The sequence below is a fragment of the Erpetoichthys calabaricus genome, chromosome 6 (assembly GCF_900747795.2).
Source record: "Erpetoichthys calabaricus chromosome 6, fErpCal1.3, whole genome shotgun sequence".
NCBI lineage: Eukaryota > Metazoa > Chordata > Cladistia > Polypteriformes > Polypteridae > Erpetoichthys > Erpetoichthys calabaricus.
In genome coordinates, this window is record NC_041399.2 from 195,369,047 (window position 1) to 195,390,401 (window position 21,355).

The 21,355-nt window shown below is 40.1% G+C and overlaps 1 protein-coding gene across 1 annotated transcript in view; it reads left to right on the forward strand.

The window, feature by feature from the left end:
- The first annotated feature begins 7,616 nt into the window (after nucleotides 1-7,616).
- Nucleotides 7,617-21,355, forward strand: part of cyldl (cylindromatosis (turban tumor syndrome), like) — a 72,303-nt gene continuing 58,564 nt past the window's right edge. The window contains exons 1-2 of the mRNA XM_028804245.2: nucleotides 7,617-7,757; nucleotides 16,895-17,381. Of these exons, the coding sequence (XP_028660078.2) occupies nucleotides 16,917-17,381 (465 nt within the window). The 5' untranslated portion in view covers nucleotides 7,617-7,757; nucleotides 16,895-16,916. The remainder of the gene's footprint in view (nucleotides 7,758-16,894; nucleotides 17,382-21,355) is intronic.

Genomic DNA, 21,355 nt, shown 5'->3' on the forward strand with positions numbered 1-21,355 from the left:
ATCAAATTAAAAGAGGTGGGAGTTCAGGGTGATGTTTGTAGATGGGTGCAGAATTGGCTCAGACACAGGAGGCAGAGGGTGATGGTGTGAGGAACCTCTTCAGAACTGGCTGATGTTAAGAGTGGTGTTCCACTGGGGTCAGTGCTAGGGCCGCTGCTATTTTTAATATATATAAATGATTTAGATAGTAATATAAGTAACAAGCTGGTTAAGTTTGCAGATGATACCAAGATAGGTGGATTAGCAGATAATTTGGAATCTGTTATATCATTACAGAAGGACCTAGATAGCATACAGGCTTGGGCAGATTTGTGGCAGATGAAATTTAATGTCAGTAAATGTAAAGTATTGCACATTGGAAGTAAAAATGTTAGGTTTGAATACACAATGGGCGGTCGGAAAATCGAGAGTACACCTTATGAGAAGGATTTAGGAGTCATAGTGGACTCTAAGCTATCGACTTCCCGACAGTGTTCAGAAGCCATTAAGAAGGCTAACAGAATGTTAGGATATATAGCACAATGTGTGGAGTACAAGTCCAAGGAGGTTATGCTCAACCTTTATAATGCACTGGTGAGGCCTCATCTTGAGTACTGTGTGCAGTTTTGGTCTCCAGGCTACAAAAAGGACATAGCAGCGCTAGAAAAAGTCCAGAGAAGAGCGACTAGGCTGATTCCAGGGCTACAGAGGTTGAATTATGAGGAAAGATTAAAAGAGCTGAGCCTATACAGTTTAAGCAAAAGAAGATTAAGAGGTGACATGATTGAAGTGTTTAAAATTATGAAGGGAATCAGTACAGTGGATCGAGACTGTTATTTTAAAATGAGTTCATCAAGAACACGGGGACACAGTTGGAAACTTGCTAAGGGTAAATTTCGCACAAACATTAGGAAGTTTTTCTTTACACAAAGAACGATAGAAACTTGGAATAAGCTACCAAGTAGTGTGGTAGACAGTAAGACGTTAGGGTCTTTCAAAACTCAACTTGATGATTTCTTGGAAGAAATAAGTGGATAGTACTGGTGAGCTTTGTTGGGCTGAATGGCCTGTTCTCGTCTAGAGTGTTCTAATGTTCTACTCAGATGTTCCTAGGAAATGAAAGACATACAACTGTTTTCTTTTTTGTTGAAAGTAAATTATTATGCAGGCTGAGAGGGGTTCCCAAACTTTTTCATATGACTGTACTTATAAAGTTACAACTAAGTACTGTAAGAAAGTAGTAAAAATATATTTTTATTACCAAAATTTGAAAAATGAACTAAATACAGGACATTTGGGTGTCCCTGAAAGGTCAGTTACGGGACAGGGGACAAAATGATCAAATATGGGACATGTCCGGTATATAAGGGACGTCTGGCAACCCTAATCTTGCACCCAAAACTGCTGGGATAAGTCATAGTTCCCCGTGACCCTGAACTGGACAAACATGCCAGAATATGAGTGGATAAAGATGATAATAATATGAGTAATAAACTTTTTAGGGTGTCCACAGTGGTTTGCAGAGACATCAGAGCTCCAAGAGATGGGGTTTGAATTGCAGTGTAGCCATTTTCAGTATGGACTTTACACGTTCTCCTGTGCCACCTGGGTTTTACTTCTGGGTACTTTTATGTTCTCATTCCACAGATGTACCATGTGTTAAGTGACTTGGTGACCGCAGGACTAGCTCCTTATCAGATGTTGTGAACATGTGAGTGAGTTTGCCCTGTGATGGACTTGCACCTCTTCCAGGTTTGGATCCTGCTTTGCACCTGATGCTGGCAGCAATAGTGCCGAGTTGTTATATTAATGATTTCCTTACTAAGTCCAAAAAAATAATGATAAACATAGTGACATGACCTGTTGTATAAGACAAATGTTTTCATTCTTATATCTGCTAGCTTGTGTATCCAATTCACATGGGCAGGGTCTCCATGTTTGTTCAATCAGGTTTGAGCTCAAAAGTGGAGCCAGCTGTGGACACGGTGCCAATTCATCACAGTGCACAGTCAGACATTCACATAGAGCCAGTTTGGGGTCACCACCTAAACTCACACACGTCTTTGGAATATGGGAGCAAAGCCAGAGTGCTCAAAGTAGAGGCCACACAGAGTAGTTGCAGAACTTCACATAGGCAGTGCCAAAGCTGGGATTGGTACCTACTGTATTACTGCACTCCTCCAGAAAATAAAAATTCATCTTCACCATTGTTATTTCCAGGGGCATCTTTGAATTGATAGCAAGTGGGTCACTGGCCCGCTGTCTCCCAGCAGATGGCACTGTTGTGCAAAAATTAAATATGAAGTAAAGCTGCCTCCATTGTTTACCATATTGTTAGAATGCCATCATCATAATCAGCTTTTCAAATTTTTCAAGATATGTTCAATACAATTCCTTGTCTACAAAAATATTTCTTTTTGGACTGTGTGACATTTCCTTTGTGTGTGGTTCTGCTAGCCTGTTTCAGTAAGAACTCAGACCCTGTAGTGTTCTCGGCATGGCTTTGCTCAGGGGTACGCATGTGCAGCATGACATTTCAAGTTCCACCTTGGGGCTTCAAAGATTGGACCCTTTTAAGTTACCCATTTGTTGATATTTTTTTTTTTTTATGTAATTTTGTGCATGAATTTCTACATCCTGCTTTTTGAAGATGTCACCAATTTTGTGAGTCATGTTGATTACTTTCGTACAATACGGTTTAGCACTTGGACCACTGAACTCAAAATAAACATTTATGGATATTTGTGTTTCTTTATTTGGTATTGACTTTTTGTTGTTGATGCGGAGAGTAGACATCTTTTAATATTGTACTTTGACGAGTTTGCCAGGACATATGACTCACGTACCAGTGCTGGGCTGGGAAATCAACTACAATTCAACAAAGGAGTCTGTCTTGTCCCAAACCTATGAAAACTAAGGTTGCCGAATGTGATTTTACCTATTTGTACCAAAGTAGTGGCAAAATGTGAAATTAGCGTGGGACTGAATCAGCAAAGGAAAAGGAGGACAGTATGGACAGATTGATAGATCAAGGCACTATATAATAGACAGATACTGTAGGTATGAAAGGCACTACATAATAAATAGATAGATATATAGGAAATACACTATATAATAGATAGATAAATAGATATGAAAGGCACTATATAATAGATAGATAGCTATAAAAGGTGCTACATAATAGATAGATAGATAGATAGATAGATAGATAGACAGATAGATAGATAGATAGTAAAGGCACTATATAATAGATAGATAGATAGTAAAGGCACTATATAATAGATAGATAGATAGATAGATAGATAGATAGATAGATAGATAGATAGATAGATAGATAGATAGATAGATAGATATGAAAGGCACTATATAATAGATAGATAGCTATAAAAGGCACTACATAATAGATAGATAGATAGATAGATAGATAGATAGATAGATAGATAGATAGATAGATAGATAGATAGATAGATAGTAAAGGCACTATATAATAGATAGATAGATAGATAGATAGATAGATAGATAGATAGATAGATAGATAGATAGATAGATAGTAAAGGCACTATATAATAGATAGATAGATAGATAGATAGATAGATAGATAGATAGATAGATAGATAGATAGATAGATATGAAAGGCATTATATAATAGACAGATAGATATGTTGGTCATTAGCACTAAAACATAAATAATATGATTGTTATAATTTGTTACTAACCCTCACCTATTCTGTTTCTCTTTTCAGTACTCAAATGTGGCACTTGGTGCCACGGCCCACTTGCCAAGTAGTTTTGCCTGCCTAAGTTAAAGTCATCCCTGATGGAGGATCGCAGGAATTGTTGGGTAGAGGGGTCCCTTCAACAGATTGGCTGGCCTAACACTGACTCAGATGTGGAATGGCCAATTTGGGGAGGCAGCTTGATGGCTGAGGTCTCCAGGACCCTGAACAAATCCAAATCTTATTATGTGACATCAGCTAGTTAAATTCTGCTCCGTACTTGTAATATTTTTTGAGTATTACTTGTGTTCTGTTCTGTGTATTGTATTGTATTGACCCCCTTCTCTTTGACACCCACTGCACGCCCAGCCTACCTAGAAAGGGGTCTCTCTTTGAACTGCCTTTCCATTTTTTCCCTACAAGGGTTTTTTTTGGGAGTATTTCCTTGTCATCTTAGAGAGTCAAGGCTGGGGGGCTGTCAAGAGGCAGGGCCTGTTAAATCCCATTGCAGCACTTCTTGTGTGATTTTGGGCTATACAAAAATAAATTGTATTGTATATGAAACACACTGTAGATAGATATGAAAGGCACTATATAATAGATATTTATTTAAAGGTTTTTTTCGGAGAAAGAAGGTAAAAGACACAAGGTTTCAACTGTATAACCTTTGTCATGTGTGCAAATGTAAAGAAAAATCGGGAGTGGTCTCCCCTATACTTTCTCGTATACTCAGATATGGGGACGGATATTTGAGGAGCAAAGTGCAAGACAATGATTATATTTTTATATTTTGTACATTAGAGAACCATCAACAACAAATGAAATCAAATTAATAATATATATAATAAATCGGAACCTGCAACTGCATGAATTAAAGGTAAAGTACCACTTCCGGTTAGCGGAAATATCCCAAAAGTTGATAGAAATCAACGTTTTGTACCTAATACTTGTATACATAATTTGCTTGACCTAAGTGAAAGTGTACTCAACTTATTGTGTTTACATATGCAGACAGACATACAGATATAATTCCAAAAATTGTATTTTCTGACTCAGGAAGGTCTAAAATGTCGAGATTCATTAAATCTCGAAATGAAATTTTTTGGAGGATTCCAATACTTTCCCTACACTTCATATATGAGAAAGTAAAAAGCAGGTAACATGCGGTATACAGGAAGGAAAGGAGGGAACGAAGCCAGATAAAAAGAGAAAAGGTGAGAGTAGGTGAGAAAAAAGCTGCCACTACCAAAGATAAATGGAGAGGTTAAAAGGTTGGTCATTAAGACTTGGGAGAAATGTGTGATCCCAGACTGAAAATGACCTTAGTTTCTTCTGTTTCTCTTTGAAGCCTTGTGAAAGAACACAAACAGAGAGATCAGTGAGGTTGTGATCAGAGGATGTGAAGTGTTCTACAACAGGCTTTGAAAGGTCTTTTATGTTAACAGCTCAGACATTCCCCTTGAAAGGAACTGCCAGCTGAGTCATCTCTGTAGATGGCTGGACTGCACACTACACTACACTGGCTTCCTGTAGTGGTACATATTAAGTTCATATCCTTAATGCTTGCCTACAGAGTAGTCAGTGCGCCTAAATACTGTATACTTGAAAACTCATATCTGCTGATGCCAGTTCTGTGTGGTATCAAAGCTCAGCCCAGACTCTCTCCATGTGTAGCTCCTGGCTGGTGGAACGAGCTGCCCACCCTCCTTTTAAAGCACTGGCTCCCTCAATGTGTCCAAGAAGACTCTATTGTTTGGTGAATTTCCAAGTGTCAGCTGTTAGGTTTTGTAAATCTAGAACTGTAACTGTGAATTTCCCCTTGGGATTAATAAAGTTATCTATCTATCTATCTATCTATCTGTAACTGGCTTATATTTTGTTTTTAGCTTGTGATTTGTGGAAATCAATTTTGTAGCCTAATCCTATAATACCTGCTTCCCAAACAGTCCCCAGACTGACGTTATTAGATGATGTCGTCCTCTTTTGTATGTTGCTTTGCTCAGCAAATAAATGTAAATGAAAAATTGACACTTCCTACATGAAATGCAGTAAATAACATTATTAGACTGGCAAGAGGCACATTGTTTAATATTGAATTTACCAGTAGGTCCAGATATAAGGGTATTGATGGTGATATATCTGCAAGTGCCACTGCAGCTCCTGATACAGCTCAAAGGACCTGGTGAGGAACGTGGCTCTCCTCCGGGAAGTGAGTTGTCTGTGTATGTTAGGTTGCCCATGGAAGGTGATTATGGGAGATTTAAATGAAAAGGCCCCTATGGAAGGATCAGTCTGCAAAATGGGGAAATTTTGTTTGATGACCTGTGAAAGAGACAAAGTGTTAGGGTGGCCTGGGAGGACCAGCAGGATATGGATTTCATTATTGGGAATCCTCTAAGAGTGGAAGCTAAAGTGGCCTGCTCCTGGCTTGATTGAGGCCCCAGTCCACAATATGAGAAGGGTATCCTCTGTCAATGAAGAAACTCCTCATTCCAAAGGCTTCTGTGAAAGAGGTCAAGAGATTTTAGTATGCAAGGGATTGAAGGAGCTGTGGAGAGGGGAACTGTGAGTCATCTGATTTGTAATATAAATAGAGGCTTTAAGTCATGGAAACCTGATAGAAAGACTGAGAACTAAAAATGCTAGAATGGTGGAGGAAATATCAATTTTAAACCTGAGTGATGGATGAATGGATGGAAACTGTCAAAATCATCAATGAATTCCTATAGCTGATTTCTGGAGCAAGAGGCAGCAACAAGTCAATTGTTCATATATCCTTTCAACAGGTCCAGTACAAAGCCTAAATAAGAACAACATTTGCAAATATATCACTTGCAAATATGTCACCAACAATAACGTTCAGAGTGTAAATAACCTTTCACTTTTTTCCTTTATAAACTATGGAATTTTTATTCTTTTCAAATATCGATCAGTTTTAATGATGAAAATGAATAGGTATGATGTGGATCGTACAATAAGTGGTTAAGGTGTATGGCAAAGAGCTAAAGGCGAGTAAGTTGACGGTTGAATAATTACCAGCAAATAAAGGCGTAACTTTAGCCTCGTTGTTCTGCCTGCTGACCAGTTATCTGATCAGTCGGATGAAAACAAGGAAAGAGACTTCTCACCCACTCCACCTACTGCTAGTTACTCTAACGTTTAGATTGTAGGGACTGCTTGGGCATTACAAATAAGTACACCGCTCGATGGCCAAATCTGTTATCTACAGTTTCTTAAGCTGATCGTTCTGGAGTAAAATGGAATGTAAACTTTATGGAACGACGATTGCCAGCGCGCACTTGTTGACCTTTAAAATGTCAAATTTCAACGAAGCCACGTCTATTCAGAGGGGCCTGATTTTCCACAGACCCATCTCTGATTTTGAGGCCAGATTGTTAAAGAACGGAACGCCCCCTGTCCGACTGTTCAATAGAACCTGGTGAGCAGGTGTATAGCTATCCCACTGCACTCCCACTAGATGTTTTACTTGTTTAATTCAGCGTTTGGTCCAATTATTGCATTAAACAAACAATAACTGGATTTAGATGCGTTATGAACATCCCTCCGCATCTCTAAGACCTGCACGGTACTGGCTACTCTAATAGCCCTTTCAAGTTTTACGTTGGCATGTGGGGTACGTACGTGTATATGCCAAGACATGAACTACAGGCTCGGCTCCTCTTTTGTCGACGCTGCCTGGAAGGAATCATGTTTGAAGGATACCTAATAAAATCTATGAACAAAATATATTTTACGAAGGAGCGAATAATCCTCATCAGCCACCGTAAGTACTTGAGGCTCATGTGATTCCACTGAGCAAGCCAGGTGACCGCCTCTGTAGCCCCGCCCACATAATTCGATTGGACAATGTGTTTCGACGGGCGTTAAATTACAAAATAGTTTTAGTGACGTCGATTGACTGACACTATACCTTCGTTTTCATTTCTGCAAATTTCGAGTTGTCATCCAAATTGTCTACTGAAAACGAAGAGGCGTTTATAGATACATGTTTTCATCCCTTTTTTTATTCTTGAGATCATACTCGGAGTTTCCTTTGTAACAGTAAGTAAATCAGATAATATTTAAATATGTCGTTTTTCTACTTCGCGCTTTTTGCCCCAGAAAAGACGATTTTTAAACCTATCGCGTATGTATATGACACAAAGTTTGAATATGAAGTAGTGTCACCTACCTGATACAGTTCTGTCTTAAATGTCTGCAAGGCAACATCCACCTTGATGAACATGTCATGGTTTGTTCAAGACATCAATAATTTCCTTACAGGATATCTTCATCTATCAGTCATTATTTGTGCGCGTTCAATTCCGAAAGTAGTGGAATTGCAAGGCCAGTTCAGAGTTTCAGGTTTTATTTCCTGGTATTGACATCTAAACGGGTTATACAATATAGAAGATTACAACTTTGTAGCATACCATTCGTCTTTTTTTAGGCAAGCAAAAGAAACCTGTGACTGGCGGGTGTTAGCCGTGCCCTGTTAGTTTGATTTTTTAAAACAGTCCTGAATGTGAACTGTTGGTTTTAGCCGTGGGTTTCACCTGTGAAGAGATGAAGACCAGAGAGCTGTCTAGCTGAGAAAATCAGTCAGAAGCATTGAATAAACATTGAGCATCGCAAATACAACCATGTGCAATGTTCTGAAAAAGAGAACAAAATACCGAGGAGCAGACATCAGACAAGTCGGCCACGGAACAGAACAGCTGATGAAAGAAGCATTGTGAGAGCTGTGAAGAAAAACAACAGACCGTGACATTACCAACAGTTTATATACAGTTTGTATATATATGAGAATATAGTCACCTTCTGTCAAACGAGAGACGCATACAATACAGTGTGCAGTGCATTGTATAGAGCAGAGGCCTCCCACCCATTTTTCTCCTGAGAGGTGCTTTTACAAAATGAAAATGGCCGAGAGCTCCTCATGTTTTCTAACGTTTATTCTCATAGCTTATTTCAACCCAAACAAATTGAATAAGCTTGTTTTGACTGAATATTTACAAAATATTGGTGTCCACAACTCACATTTTGCATTAAAACATCACAAAAAAATATTTAGTTCACCTGCAAGTGCATTTTGTGTGTCTGCGTGCATTTTCTAGTGTATCTCACACTATTGAATTAAAACCAAACAATGCAATTCCAAATACACAGATATTCCTTATTCATTTGTCATTTTGTTACATGTTCTGTTTCACTTTGTTCATGTGTCCAAAGTTGCATGTGTGATGTGTTTTTGAGTTAGTCAGATGACTGGCACTGCATGGAGTCGACAAGAGAGGCAGGTGTCCAGTGGAGTGGAGCCACTGAGGTTCACTCTTACGAAGTCATTTAAATGTTCGTCTGTCAGTCTTGTTCTGAACTTTGATTTCATGACATTCATGTCAGACTCATAGAGGTATGGAGACCCAAACAAAGCAGACATTTTCAGAGCTGCTTGGTGAAGATTCTTATAGTTATCTGGCTCTACTAAGCTCCAGAAATGCTGAGAATGCTGTTGAGATTTTAACTGCACATTATTCTGAAGGTTTACTAATATATAATACCAGTAACGGCGCTGAATACACTTGACTTGAGTTTTCATTCTTAGTTTTCATCCTCTTTCTCTGTACATTTACCATTCGTTTGCTCAGAGGTCGATGCTCTTGCTGCTTCCTGAGCAGATCTTCTTTTCTCCACTCTAGCGACCCACTTCTTCTCTCCTTCTGTCAGCATCTTTTCACGTTAAAACTGATCAAGTCAGTGTTTGTGTTGCAATTACTTAGTACGTTTTCTTTCATTTTTCACTTAAGCTGGCACTTAAATCTTCAATCTGCCTGATTGAATGATTTAAGATATAAAGAGGTAGCGGTAAGTGACGGTGAAGGTGGTAGGGATGAGAACGGCGCCTGTATGCGTGTGCTGCAAAGCCTCTCTGCTGTCCGCTGCTGAGAGTTGATTCTACAATAAAATAAAATAAAAATAAAAAGAGGGATATCCTTGGAGGTCAATCATCACCCTGAAAGCGGATAGTAAATGTCACATAGTATATGTGTACCAAATTTCAGGTCAATAGGTGAAGTGATTTGCAAGCTACAGGTGATTTAAAATCTTGGACAGACAAATGAACAGCCACGGTAGCGTATTATAGAAGAACAGGGGTCCTCAATCATGGTCCTGGAGGGCCGCAGTGGCTGCAGGTTTTTATTCCAACTAGTTTCCTAATTAGAAAGCAGTCCATGCTGATGGTATCGAACTATTTAGCTTGTTAATGCTTGTATTCATCCAAGAGCAATTTTAATTGCACTGTAGTGTTTCCTTCTGTGAGAACATTATCCATGTGTTTTGTGGACCAGAATTGATTTCAACTTAATGGTCCTTCCAATTCCCCTCTCATTCATTTCTAAACATTTTTTATCACAGATACTTCATGGTAAGCACGTTAGCTGGAGAGCTGCTAGTTTATTGGTTATCTGCATCTCATTATTAACTAATGTCTGATTAAGAAAACAGGCAAAAATTAAAATTTAAATGCAGCTGCTAAAATCTAAAATAGGCAATTAAGGGTTCTGAATGGTAACAGGGAAGAGAACTAAAATTAAGCCCAAAAAATGTATTGCTTTAGTAGTAAATTAAAGGGTTCTAATTAAGAAATTTGTTAAAGTGAAAACCTGCAGCCATAGCAGACCTCCAGGAGTGTAATTGATGACCTCTGATCTACAAAGTAACAAAAATTTGTATTTGATGAATAAAGGCACTAACAAGGCATAGAGTTAAACACCAACTTTCATTATCAGCAAAGACCGAGTTCTAATTAGGACACTGGCTGGAATGAAAACCCGTAGCCACTGCGGCCCTCCAGGACCGTGATTGAGGACCCCTGTATAAGAAGATAAAAACTCCAATGTCTCTCTGTCTGTATGTCTGTCTGCTTTTCACGAGAGAAGTACTTTATGGATTTAGATCGGGTTTTTTCTATAATTTGCTTGAACATTCTGATTGATTTTGCGACTTCTCTCATTTTGCTATGTATCATAGTTCGCTTGCGGTACCGATTTATTGGCACGAATTCGAGAGAGACTCAGCAGGCCGAATGGAGTGGCCTTCCTCACTCACTCGCCAGCTTCGGGGCGTGTTCCTTAAATCCGCTTAGCTAGCGAACGAGAGAACAATTGAATTCACCTTTGTTTGATATTTAAAATAAAGTGTCACTTAGGTCTTGATGAGTTTGAGTCCAGATATTCTCTTAAGTGTCTGCCACATTGAAAAGATAGATTACAAGTCAGATTGTGGATTGTGATTTTGTGTTAAAAGGATTGTGATATGATTTTTTGGAAAGATCGCCCACCAATAATTTGACTAATCCATCCATCCATCCATCAACCCGCTGAATCCGAACACATGGTCACGGGGGTCTGCTGGAGCCAATCCCAGCCAACACAGGGCACAAGGCAAGAACCAATCCCGGGCAGGGTGCCATCCCACCGCAGGACACACACACACACCAAGCACACACTAGGGCCAATTTAGAATTGCCAATCCACCTAACCTGCATGTCTTTGGACTGTGGGAGGAAACCGGAGCGCCCGGAGGAAACCCATGCAGACACGGGGAGAACATGCAAACTCCACGCAGGGAGACCCGGGAAGAGAACCCAAGTCTCCTAACTGCGAGGCAGCAGCGCTACCACTGCACCACCGTGCCGCCACTATTTGACTAATTAAGTGTTCAAATTTATGTAGGATTCATTAACCCTTTGACGAGCTACTTGGAATGGGGTGGCGAGCTATCGGTAGCTTGCAAGCGACATGTTGGAGACCCCTGGTATAGAGTGTGGTAGAAGTACAGTAATCCCTCCTCCATCGCGGGGGTTGCATTCCAGAGCCACCCGCGAAATAAGAAAATCCGCGAAGTAGAAACCATATGTTTATATGGTTATTTTTATATATTTTAAGCCCTTATAAACGCTCCCACACTATTATAAACATTTCACACACAATTATACAGCATAAACCCTTTGCATTCTCTTAGATATTAGGTAAGATTCGTTGAAATTATGTATGTAAACACAGTTTACATACAGTAAAACCTAAATATTATTTTAAAAATATCGAGCGTCTCCGATATCACATATGTTACAGCTATTACGACAGACACGCCACCATCAATAAATACGTACATTGCAAGAAAAATTGTATACAGTAAAATGTGTGTACGGTAACACTAAACTATGTACATGTAATAAGTACTGTACGTAAATAATTAATTATGGTTACTCACCAACAATGACACGACGACTTGTCCGATAACGATGAGTTTAATTTTACTGCACAACAAAGGATAGCGTTACAGCTCTTCTAAAGGAGCCTGTTCAGGCGACTGTGTAGCACCGCCGCTGTTCTTCTTCCAGCACTCTTCAATCCAAATCCCTAAAGCAGATTCCATCCAGACTACTGCCTTATCACGTCCACTTGCAACTCATTTTGCGCCCTGGTTAAAAGACACTGCGACCGTAGATCTTATATGCTTTTCCTCCTTTTTAAATAAAAAGAATCGTGGACTCATTGATGCTGTAATGGTGTCCTGCAGCGGTGTAGCTGTTTCCTTCCTTCAACATATCCAAAACTTTTACCTTTTCTGCAATCATTTGCATCTTCTGTTGGCGCTTGTGCACGTTAATGCTGAATGAGTGAGATTAGACTTCCTGGTTAATGCAGCACTCCGTCGCTGAGCCAATCAGCAGCACACAGGAACTTAACCGCGTGCTGTGATTGGGTAGCTTCTCAGCCATCCGCCAATAGCGTCCCTTGTTTCAATTCAAATGCGTCCCTTGTTTGAATTCAAATGGGCAAATCAACTGAGGAAGCACACGTACTGTAGACCGCAGACATCCGCGAAGCAGTGAAAAATCTGCGATATATATTCACATATGCTTACATTTAAAATCCGCAATGGAGTGAAGCCGCGAAAGACGAAGTGCGATATAGCGAGGGATCACTGTACACCACAAATGCAAGTTTCCTCTCCTGGTCCACATGCTATTTAAATTCACTAATGGTCTGCAGGAGTGACTGTGTTTTTCTCCTAAACCATACATATTAGGTTAAATGGTGATTCATAACTGACAATATACAACCATGGCTGGGTAGTCTGGGCAAGATGTCTGATATTGAAAGACACGAAACACCCGATGACCCCAGGTAGCATCAGGAGATGTATCTACATGCCTGTGTGGCGTCATTGTGAGTGGGCTGTTTGGACTAGTGCTACACCTCTCTGTGACTCTGAATTGGGTGAAATGGGTTAGAACATGTTACGTAAAATTTTGGAACATCTAAGAAACTGTTATGCAGATCACAAAAAATTAATTGCTTTGAATAGAGCTTAAAGTAACCCAGCTTTTAAAAATAGCTGGTGGGGTGCCACGACTATGCAGAGCATAGCTTGCATGTGTTGTTTTAACAATAAGTTAAACATATGCCTTAAGTTCATATTTTAGATGGCGATGTACGCTTCCAAATCATAACACTGCACCTTAAAGAACATTTATTTTAATTTAGAACCTGAAAGTTAACTGGAATTATTCATCCATTATCTAAACTAAGGCCAGATCTAAGGGGGGGGGGGATGCAGAAAATGCTTTGCCCTCACCACGATGTAGCCCTGTGAGTGCACTGGAAAGGCCAATGGGTGACCCCTATGCTCTTCAATCACACTGTTGGAAATGCCATCCATGCTGCTATCTGTACCATCAGTCTGTGTATTTCAAAACTTGTCCTGTTCCAAACCAATTTATCCAGAGCAGGGTACAAGGCAGGAACATTCCTTGGACAGGCTGCCAGCCCATCACAGGGTGAACACACCCATCATGCATTTCTTTGAACTGTGGGAGGAGATGTGGATACTCAGAAGAAACCCACACAAACACAGGGAAAACTTACAAATGTCACACAGGGAACGCCATGGACTTGAATTCTGGTCTCCTTGTTGCAAGGCAGCTCTGTCACCACCATGTCACACCCCCGGGATTACTTGTTTTAAATTTCAACCATAGATTACTTTAAATATTAGTCAGTGACATAGAAATTGCAAATATATTAAGGAAAAGAGCTCATTATCCATCCATCCATCCATTATCCAACCTGCTATATCCTAACTACAGGGTCACGGGGGTCTGCTGGAGCCAATCCCAGCCAACACAGGGCGCAAGGCAGGAAACAATCCCCAGGCAGGACACCAGTCCACCGCAGGGCACACACACACCCACACACCAAGCACAATTTAGAATCGCCAATGCACCTAACCTGCATGTCTTTGGACTGTGGGAGGAAATGGAGGAAACCCACACAGACACGGGGAGAACATGCAAACTCCACCAAACACAGGTCTCCTAACTGCGAGGCAGCAGCACTACCCACTGCGCCACCGTGCCGCCCCAGAGAGCTCATTATGCAATTTATTATTTATTTTCAGTTCTTCAGACTTTAAAAACAAGCAGCAAAATCTGGTACTAATTTCTCCGGATGTCATAGTCCTCAAGAGTCTGTGTACACTGTCCATACCTTTCCCCCGTGATTTTTTTAAATATATATAGTATGTTGGACTAATTTTTTTTTTTTGATGTGCAGTAATGAATGTTAAATTTGAAAATGGTCTCTATTCTTATAGATAACTGGTTTCTTCTTATTTTATTTGTTTTGTCCAGTTCATGGAATGGTTCAGAAGCTGGTATGTGCTGTTCCCACCCAAGACATTGCAGACATTGATAGGGATATGTGGAATCACAGGGAGAGCACTCTTTTACGCATTGCTAGGCCTTGGACTGACTCACTCCCTCAGTGACCCTGAGCAAGTCCTTTAGCTCTTCCGTGCTCCAACTATAAAAACTATATGGGCACAGTGTACCCTTGGATTAAACAGTAGCTAAGTAATTAACTTTGAATATTTCAGGAGAAAGCTGGGATGTCTGTCTCTGAGATAAGGCTGAAACGCTGCTGCAACCTACGGCAATAAATGATCTGAGCTCAAGCAAGTCCACATTAGAATGACTGAACAAAAAAAGAAATTGGAAGTTTCCAAATAAATTAGTCAATGTCCTGATCTAAGATGTCGTGTCAGGTACCTTGAATGTGAGCACATGTGCCTGCTCTGGATTGTCTTTGCGCTCTTTAGGTGTGCCATCCAAAACTGGAGTGCATTGTCGTGTTTTACATTTTTTGCCAAACAGTAGTTTTTATTCATTTAATTTCTATTATTTACATTTCTAATATGTAAAACACATGCATTAAAATATATATGCAAATATAAAACTATGTGTTGGAGCAAACATCTGGTTGTAGGGAGTAGGGGTCACTAGCCCCAGCAGGCCCCACTTTAGCCCTGATCACATATCCTTTAAGTATCAGTCATGAGATGACTCAGGCGCCGCCATGAGTGGCAGCCCTTCCAGCAGCTATCAGTATGCTGCTGCTGGAGTATGTGAATTTCCCCTTGGGATTAATAAAGTATCTATCTATCTATCTATCTATCTATCTATCTATCTATCTATCTATCTATCTATCTATCTACAAAATAAAATTTTTCTGGTGTCCATTCATGTCATGTGGGGTTGCTTCTCAGCCACGGCAGTGGGCTCACTCACAATTTGGCCTAAGAATGCAGCCATAAATAAAGAATGGAACCAAAACATCCTCCAAGAGCAACTTCTCCCAACCATCCAAGAACAGTTTAGTGACCAACAATGCCTTTGCCAGCATGATGGAGCACCGGGCCATAAGGCAAAAGTGAGAACAAGTGGCTCAAAACATCAAAATTTTTGGTCCATGGCTAGGAAACACCCCAGACCTTAATCCCATTGAGAACTTGTGGTCAATCCTCAAGAGGCGGGTGGACAAACAAAAACCCACCAATTCTGACAAACTCCAAGTATTGATTATGCAAGAATGGGTGGCCATCAGTCAGGATTTGGCCCAGAAGTTGACTGACAGCATGGCAGGGTGAATTGCAGAGGTCTTGAAAAAGAAAGAAGGCCCAACACTGCAAATATTGACTCTGCGCATAAACTTAATGTAATTGTCAATAAAAGCCTTTGAAACTTCTTGTAATCCTACTTCAGTATACCATAGAAACATCTGACAAAAAGATCTAAAAACACTGAAGCAGCAAAATGTATTGAAAACCAACACGTGTGTCATTCTCCAAACTTTTGGCCACAACTGTAAAGTGGCTTCTGTTTATTGCCAAATTGATACTTTCATAGCTCTGGTTTCCTGTTTCATTCTTTTCTTTATTTTCCTTTCTTCTCTTATGCTGACTGATGAAGTTAGCTCAGAGTTTTTTTTCTCCCACAGTATTCTGCATCCTTTGGAAGATACACTGTAAAACTTGGAATGCACAAAATGTTATGCATTAGAAGAAATGGCTTATTGATTTATGGTATATACTCGCATATAAGTTAGGTCTTGAAACCTGAAAAATCGATCATAAAATCAGACCCCGACTTATACGCCTGTTCAAAAATACGACACTTTTTTTTACATCTTCTTCCTCCAATCTCACATCAGTTTCTCAGAAACATCAAATTTTGTCGCAGCAGCACAGTTACTGATTTCTTTTGCTACTTCAGTGACTTTTAATTTTAAACCAGTTTCATATTTTCTTCTGATTGAATGCTTCATCGTAGATAATTTATGCTCTTACAATAAAGGTGTATGAGGGTGTGAGATACAAAAAACAGTGCAAACATTGCTTCGGAATAGTTTGGGTATTACCGCGTGGTCACGTAGGCACAATACATAGAAAAAAAAGTCAGTGTACTCCGTGGTTACTCTCTCAGGTGGATGTTAACATATCGTAATCCCCTGTACCAATAGCGTGAGTTTTCCACATTCGACTTATACGACTGACATTATAAAATTATACTGTAAAATCAAGCCCCGACTTATATTTGAGAGAACTTGAACACGAGTATATACGGTATTTAAATAAAAAAGTTTATTGAATACATTATTACATTAATACCAAACATTTGTTAAATCTTTTAATGTTTTTTCCGCGTTAGGCTGACTGTGATTTCTTCTGTCCCTACTGGAATCTTGGCATCATTGTACAAGCAGGTTGATCACATCAAACATCAATTCACTCTGCTTAACTTGTTTTTTTTTTCCATTACCCTTTTCTTAACTTAGCATTATTTTTTCTTTCAGGCTGAGGAATTATCAAAAAGAAATGGGCACTACTTTAAATATCTCTTGGCCAGATGTCAATTATCTCTATTACATTTTAATGGAGGGTTTTAAGGATTTAATTGACAACTTCCAAGCGGGGAACATTTGCATCATGGAGGAAGCTGAATATCTGAAAACAGTCAGTGAGTCACCTGACAATAAGCTACGTGTGTATTTTCCAGACACAATCACTTGCAGAAATGCGGATGTTTCTTGTCTGCAACCTCTAAAGACTGAAGAAGCTGGTCTTCTCTTGGCACTTACTAATGACTCGGAGCGGCTTCACTGGTATCTGGAGAAACAACAACTGGAAAAGGCTTTGGCCCTGAAAACAGATCAAGAAATTATCGTGGATATGAACTCCCAGTTGTGTCGCGGTGTGCTCAGGTACATTGGGCCAATCACTTCAAAAAGTCTGTTTTACAGGGCGTCTATATTCCCCACCTATTTTGGAGTGGAGTTACAGGTAAGCCTTAAGGTGACGGACATCTTTTATCAGTCTTGATACAGCAGTAGAACATTTATGTAGTGTCAGGTCATTGAGTATTCATTTCTTCATACGGACTCTGTCCACATCCTCTAATTGATTTGCTTATGTTGCACCATTGCATGGTTAGATGAAGCAGAGGTCTGTTTTCATGCTGATGTCTTCTCCACAAATCCGTTTTTATGCTGAGTAAATAGTACACTCTATGCTATTCTTTATTTTTGTTTGAGAAGAAATAGAAAAGCAAAAGCTTTGACCCGACGATTTGTCTTGGTATCAAGGGTTGGGAATTGCACTAGTTAGTTCTCCTTGTGTTTGTCCATTTGGAATGTGCAGTTTTGTTTTTTCTTTGTTCTGTTCATCATAAAGTCTGAGCATAACGTCTCTTGATTTATATTCAACAGTTTTTACAATATAACCTAAAATTTTACTAACTTTTTTTTAATTGCTTCTGCCTATCGCTTAGATCAGGCATGTCAAACTCACTACCATCTGTGGGCCGCTTCGACTGCCATACGTGCATCAGCGGGCCGCACTGTAACATACTGAAAACTTTAAAAAATGTAACACTTAAAGTTTAAAGAAAAGCAATTTATTTCCATACAATCTCCGTACAACAGCCTACAATTAGAGTCGTAGCCTCTTAGCTAGGTCCATATATTATTCTATTATATGCATTATATTATATTCATTGCTTATATAGGAGTCTTATAGTGTGAGATCTATTTCTTTTGTCCTGACACTTGGCATCTCTTGTTAGTAACCAGTTTGTCAATATCAGGCTTGAAACCTTGTGCAGCTGCAACTTTTATGAGGGATGAAAGGTGCTCGACGGTAAGTCTTGAGCGATGTGGGGTTTTGGTAGCTTTCATTAACGAAAACAATTGCTCACAAAGGTAAGTGCTTCCGAACATAGACAGTACTCTCGATGCCAACTTACGGATCTGCACATACGAGGGTGACAGGTAAGCATACAAGCCTGGCACACCAACTTCGTTGTATTTTGTCTTCAGAATAGAATCTGACTGCAGTTCAGTCAATTTCATTTGGATATTCTCCGGCGCATTCTCAATGTTGTAAGAGTACGGTGACGTAAACAGCGCAAAGTCCTGTTCGTGTGAACTGAAATTACGAAAACACTCACTGAATTCATTGCTCAGTAGTTCAAGTTGGAAAACAAATCCTCCAAAAATCAAATTTTACTTTACTAAGTTTACTTCAAAGTTTATATTGTAAAATAAGCCGATATGCAAAAAGCCCCCTGACCTACAATAATTTTACAAACTCAAAATCACAAAAATTTGTTAATAAACAACTCACCAACTTCTCGCGTCCACTTCAGATCTTCAGCTGTAGTCTGCACTAACTGTTCGTTACAATACTAGCACAAAATTACATAAAACTAGAGCAAAAAAACGTGAAAATATGCGAGCTATTACTACTCGTAATGGTCAGTTCTGCCCAGTAGCCAGTCTCAGCAGCCCAGCCAGTAGTGTAGCCTGCCAGGGGCGACTCTAGGCTCATGGCAGTCTCCTGGGCAGAGAAAGAATCAGTGGCCCCTTTGCCCGCCAATGTCAATGTGGTATCTTATGCACGGCGGATGGCCACGTCCGTTGCGGACACTGCATAGCCGCCTCATGCTCATGACAGTCTTCTATATGCGCGTGTCCATATCTTGAAAACCAAGTGGCGGCCCATGATATTCTCATTACGGCAGAACGTTATAATACTACATATAGCTTACTGCTCCGACTCCTGCGATATTAGTAAATACAGCGTACTAATTAAGAAGAAACACAATGTTTTTCGGCCATATTGCCGTCAGCTGTGTCGTTATTTTCTCTTTCTGTTTTATATTCAATATATATTGGCGTGGCGGACCCGTGCAGGTGCAGTTTGCACATGCCTTAGGCCGCCCCTGCTGCAGGCTGCTGCAACTTTAGTTGCGACGTCGCGGCTCATTAACCTTGGACAAGGCTCGTGGCTATACTAGCAGATGACGTTTCTGATACCGTAATGCCAATCGGAAAACGCGCTTTTGTCAGAAGGCAGAAGTAAGGAAAGTCAATAAGTAATGCCGAAAATGCAGAATGATTCAATCACAAACGATAGTAATCATTTTGTACAAGTTTAGTGCTAACTAGGATCTGTCATGCGGGCCACACAGATTTCTCTTGCAGGCCGCATACGTGTTTGACATGCCTGGCTTAGATGATATGAATGTTGTATCAACATTACCCTCTACATCCTTTTTAGAGTTTGCTTTCTGTAGGACAGCATCTTCCATCTTGTATTTATAATTGAAACTATTGCCCACATGTAACACTTGCACTTTTCAACATTAAACTGCCTTTTCCAGTTTTGAAGGTTTTCCAAGTCCTAATCTTGGGGAAGTTTAAGCCAACAAACTGTAGCCAGTAAAGTCAAACCAGCTGCTGGGTTAAAATTCAGCCTGTGCAGGGAGACGGTTTCCTGGTTGACTGTGGTGACACTCCCTTACTTATTCAAAATGAGACTTGCTGGATTTTTTAAATGTTAATTTCAGAAATGAGCAGGTGAATAAATAGTGTACTCGTATACGTAACAAATGCTCCAACATTGGATAACCCATAATCCTCTAAAAATGCTGCCTGGGTGGGCCATTCAGGACCAGCAAAGTTATGTTCATCCATGCTGCAGGCTTTCCAAAGCTCCAATTGACGTAAGTGAGGAGCATTTAATGCAACGTGTGATTGGACAATTTTTTTTCCAGTTGCCTTTGAAGAAAGACACTACACCATTAGTGATTTTAGGTAGGAATATTAAAGGGGAGCAGAACCAAAAATGGATATTAGTTTGAAGAAAACAAAGATGATTAAGGCTTGAAAGGTCAGCCACTGACAGTTAACTCCCATCCCTAAAAGAAGTCTCTTGGTGCAGAGTATCCCAGACTTCAACTTTTCTGCCCACTGCCATCAGCAATTCAGTGCTTCCACCTGATGTACTGTACTTGTTAAGTTTATTTATTTATTTATCGACCATGTTGTAATCTTTTTAGTTAGTCAATACACCGTGCCATTTTGCTTGACTTCTCGCTACATTCATAATGGCTAACACAGTACAACACCCCAGTACTACCCACAGGACTAATAAAGTTTATCTGATTCTGTGTAATCTAACTGCTCTGCCATTTAGAAATGTGCTTATATAAACAAGAAACTTGTGAAGTATTTACAGGAGGAGTTGCTGGAAGTAACAGATGATGCCTTCTTTTGTGAAAGAGAAACAAAAATAGACTCCTTGAGCTGTGAAAAATAGTAAAAAAAATAAAAAGCCAGTTGTATGTATACCGCCACTGCACCATCTGAATGCATTTTCAGTACAGCTGGGAACATGCAGAGAAAAAATTCAGTTACGCAGTAGTTGCTGGCAGCATTAATTTCTTTTAAACGTGAGAATGACTGACTTTAGCTAAATGATCCAAAACTATCCATCCATCCATCCATCTTCTAACTCGCTGAACCGAACACGGGTCTGCTGGAGCCAATCCCAGCCACCACAAGGCGCAAGGCAGGAACAAACCCCAGGCAGGGCGCCAACCCACTGCAGGACACACACACCAAGCACATACACACTAGGGCCAATTTCGAATCGCTAATCCACCTAACCTGCATGTCTTTGGACTGTGGGAGGAAACCCATGCAGACACGGGGAGAACATGCAAATTCCACACAGGGAGGACCTGGGAAGTGAACCCAGGTCTCCTAACTGCGAGGCAGCAGCACTACCACTGCGACACCGTGCCGCCCAAACCAAAACTACAAAACTACTATTTTTTAAAGCTGTAGGTCCATTTACAAATTGTTTCCTGCCTTGTAGCCTGTGCTGCCTGCTAGGGTCAGATTTGGGTCCCCAGTACCCTGTGTGGTGCCCGGCGGGCATCCATGCCCGGCTGGGACACCCAGGAGGAGTGG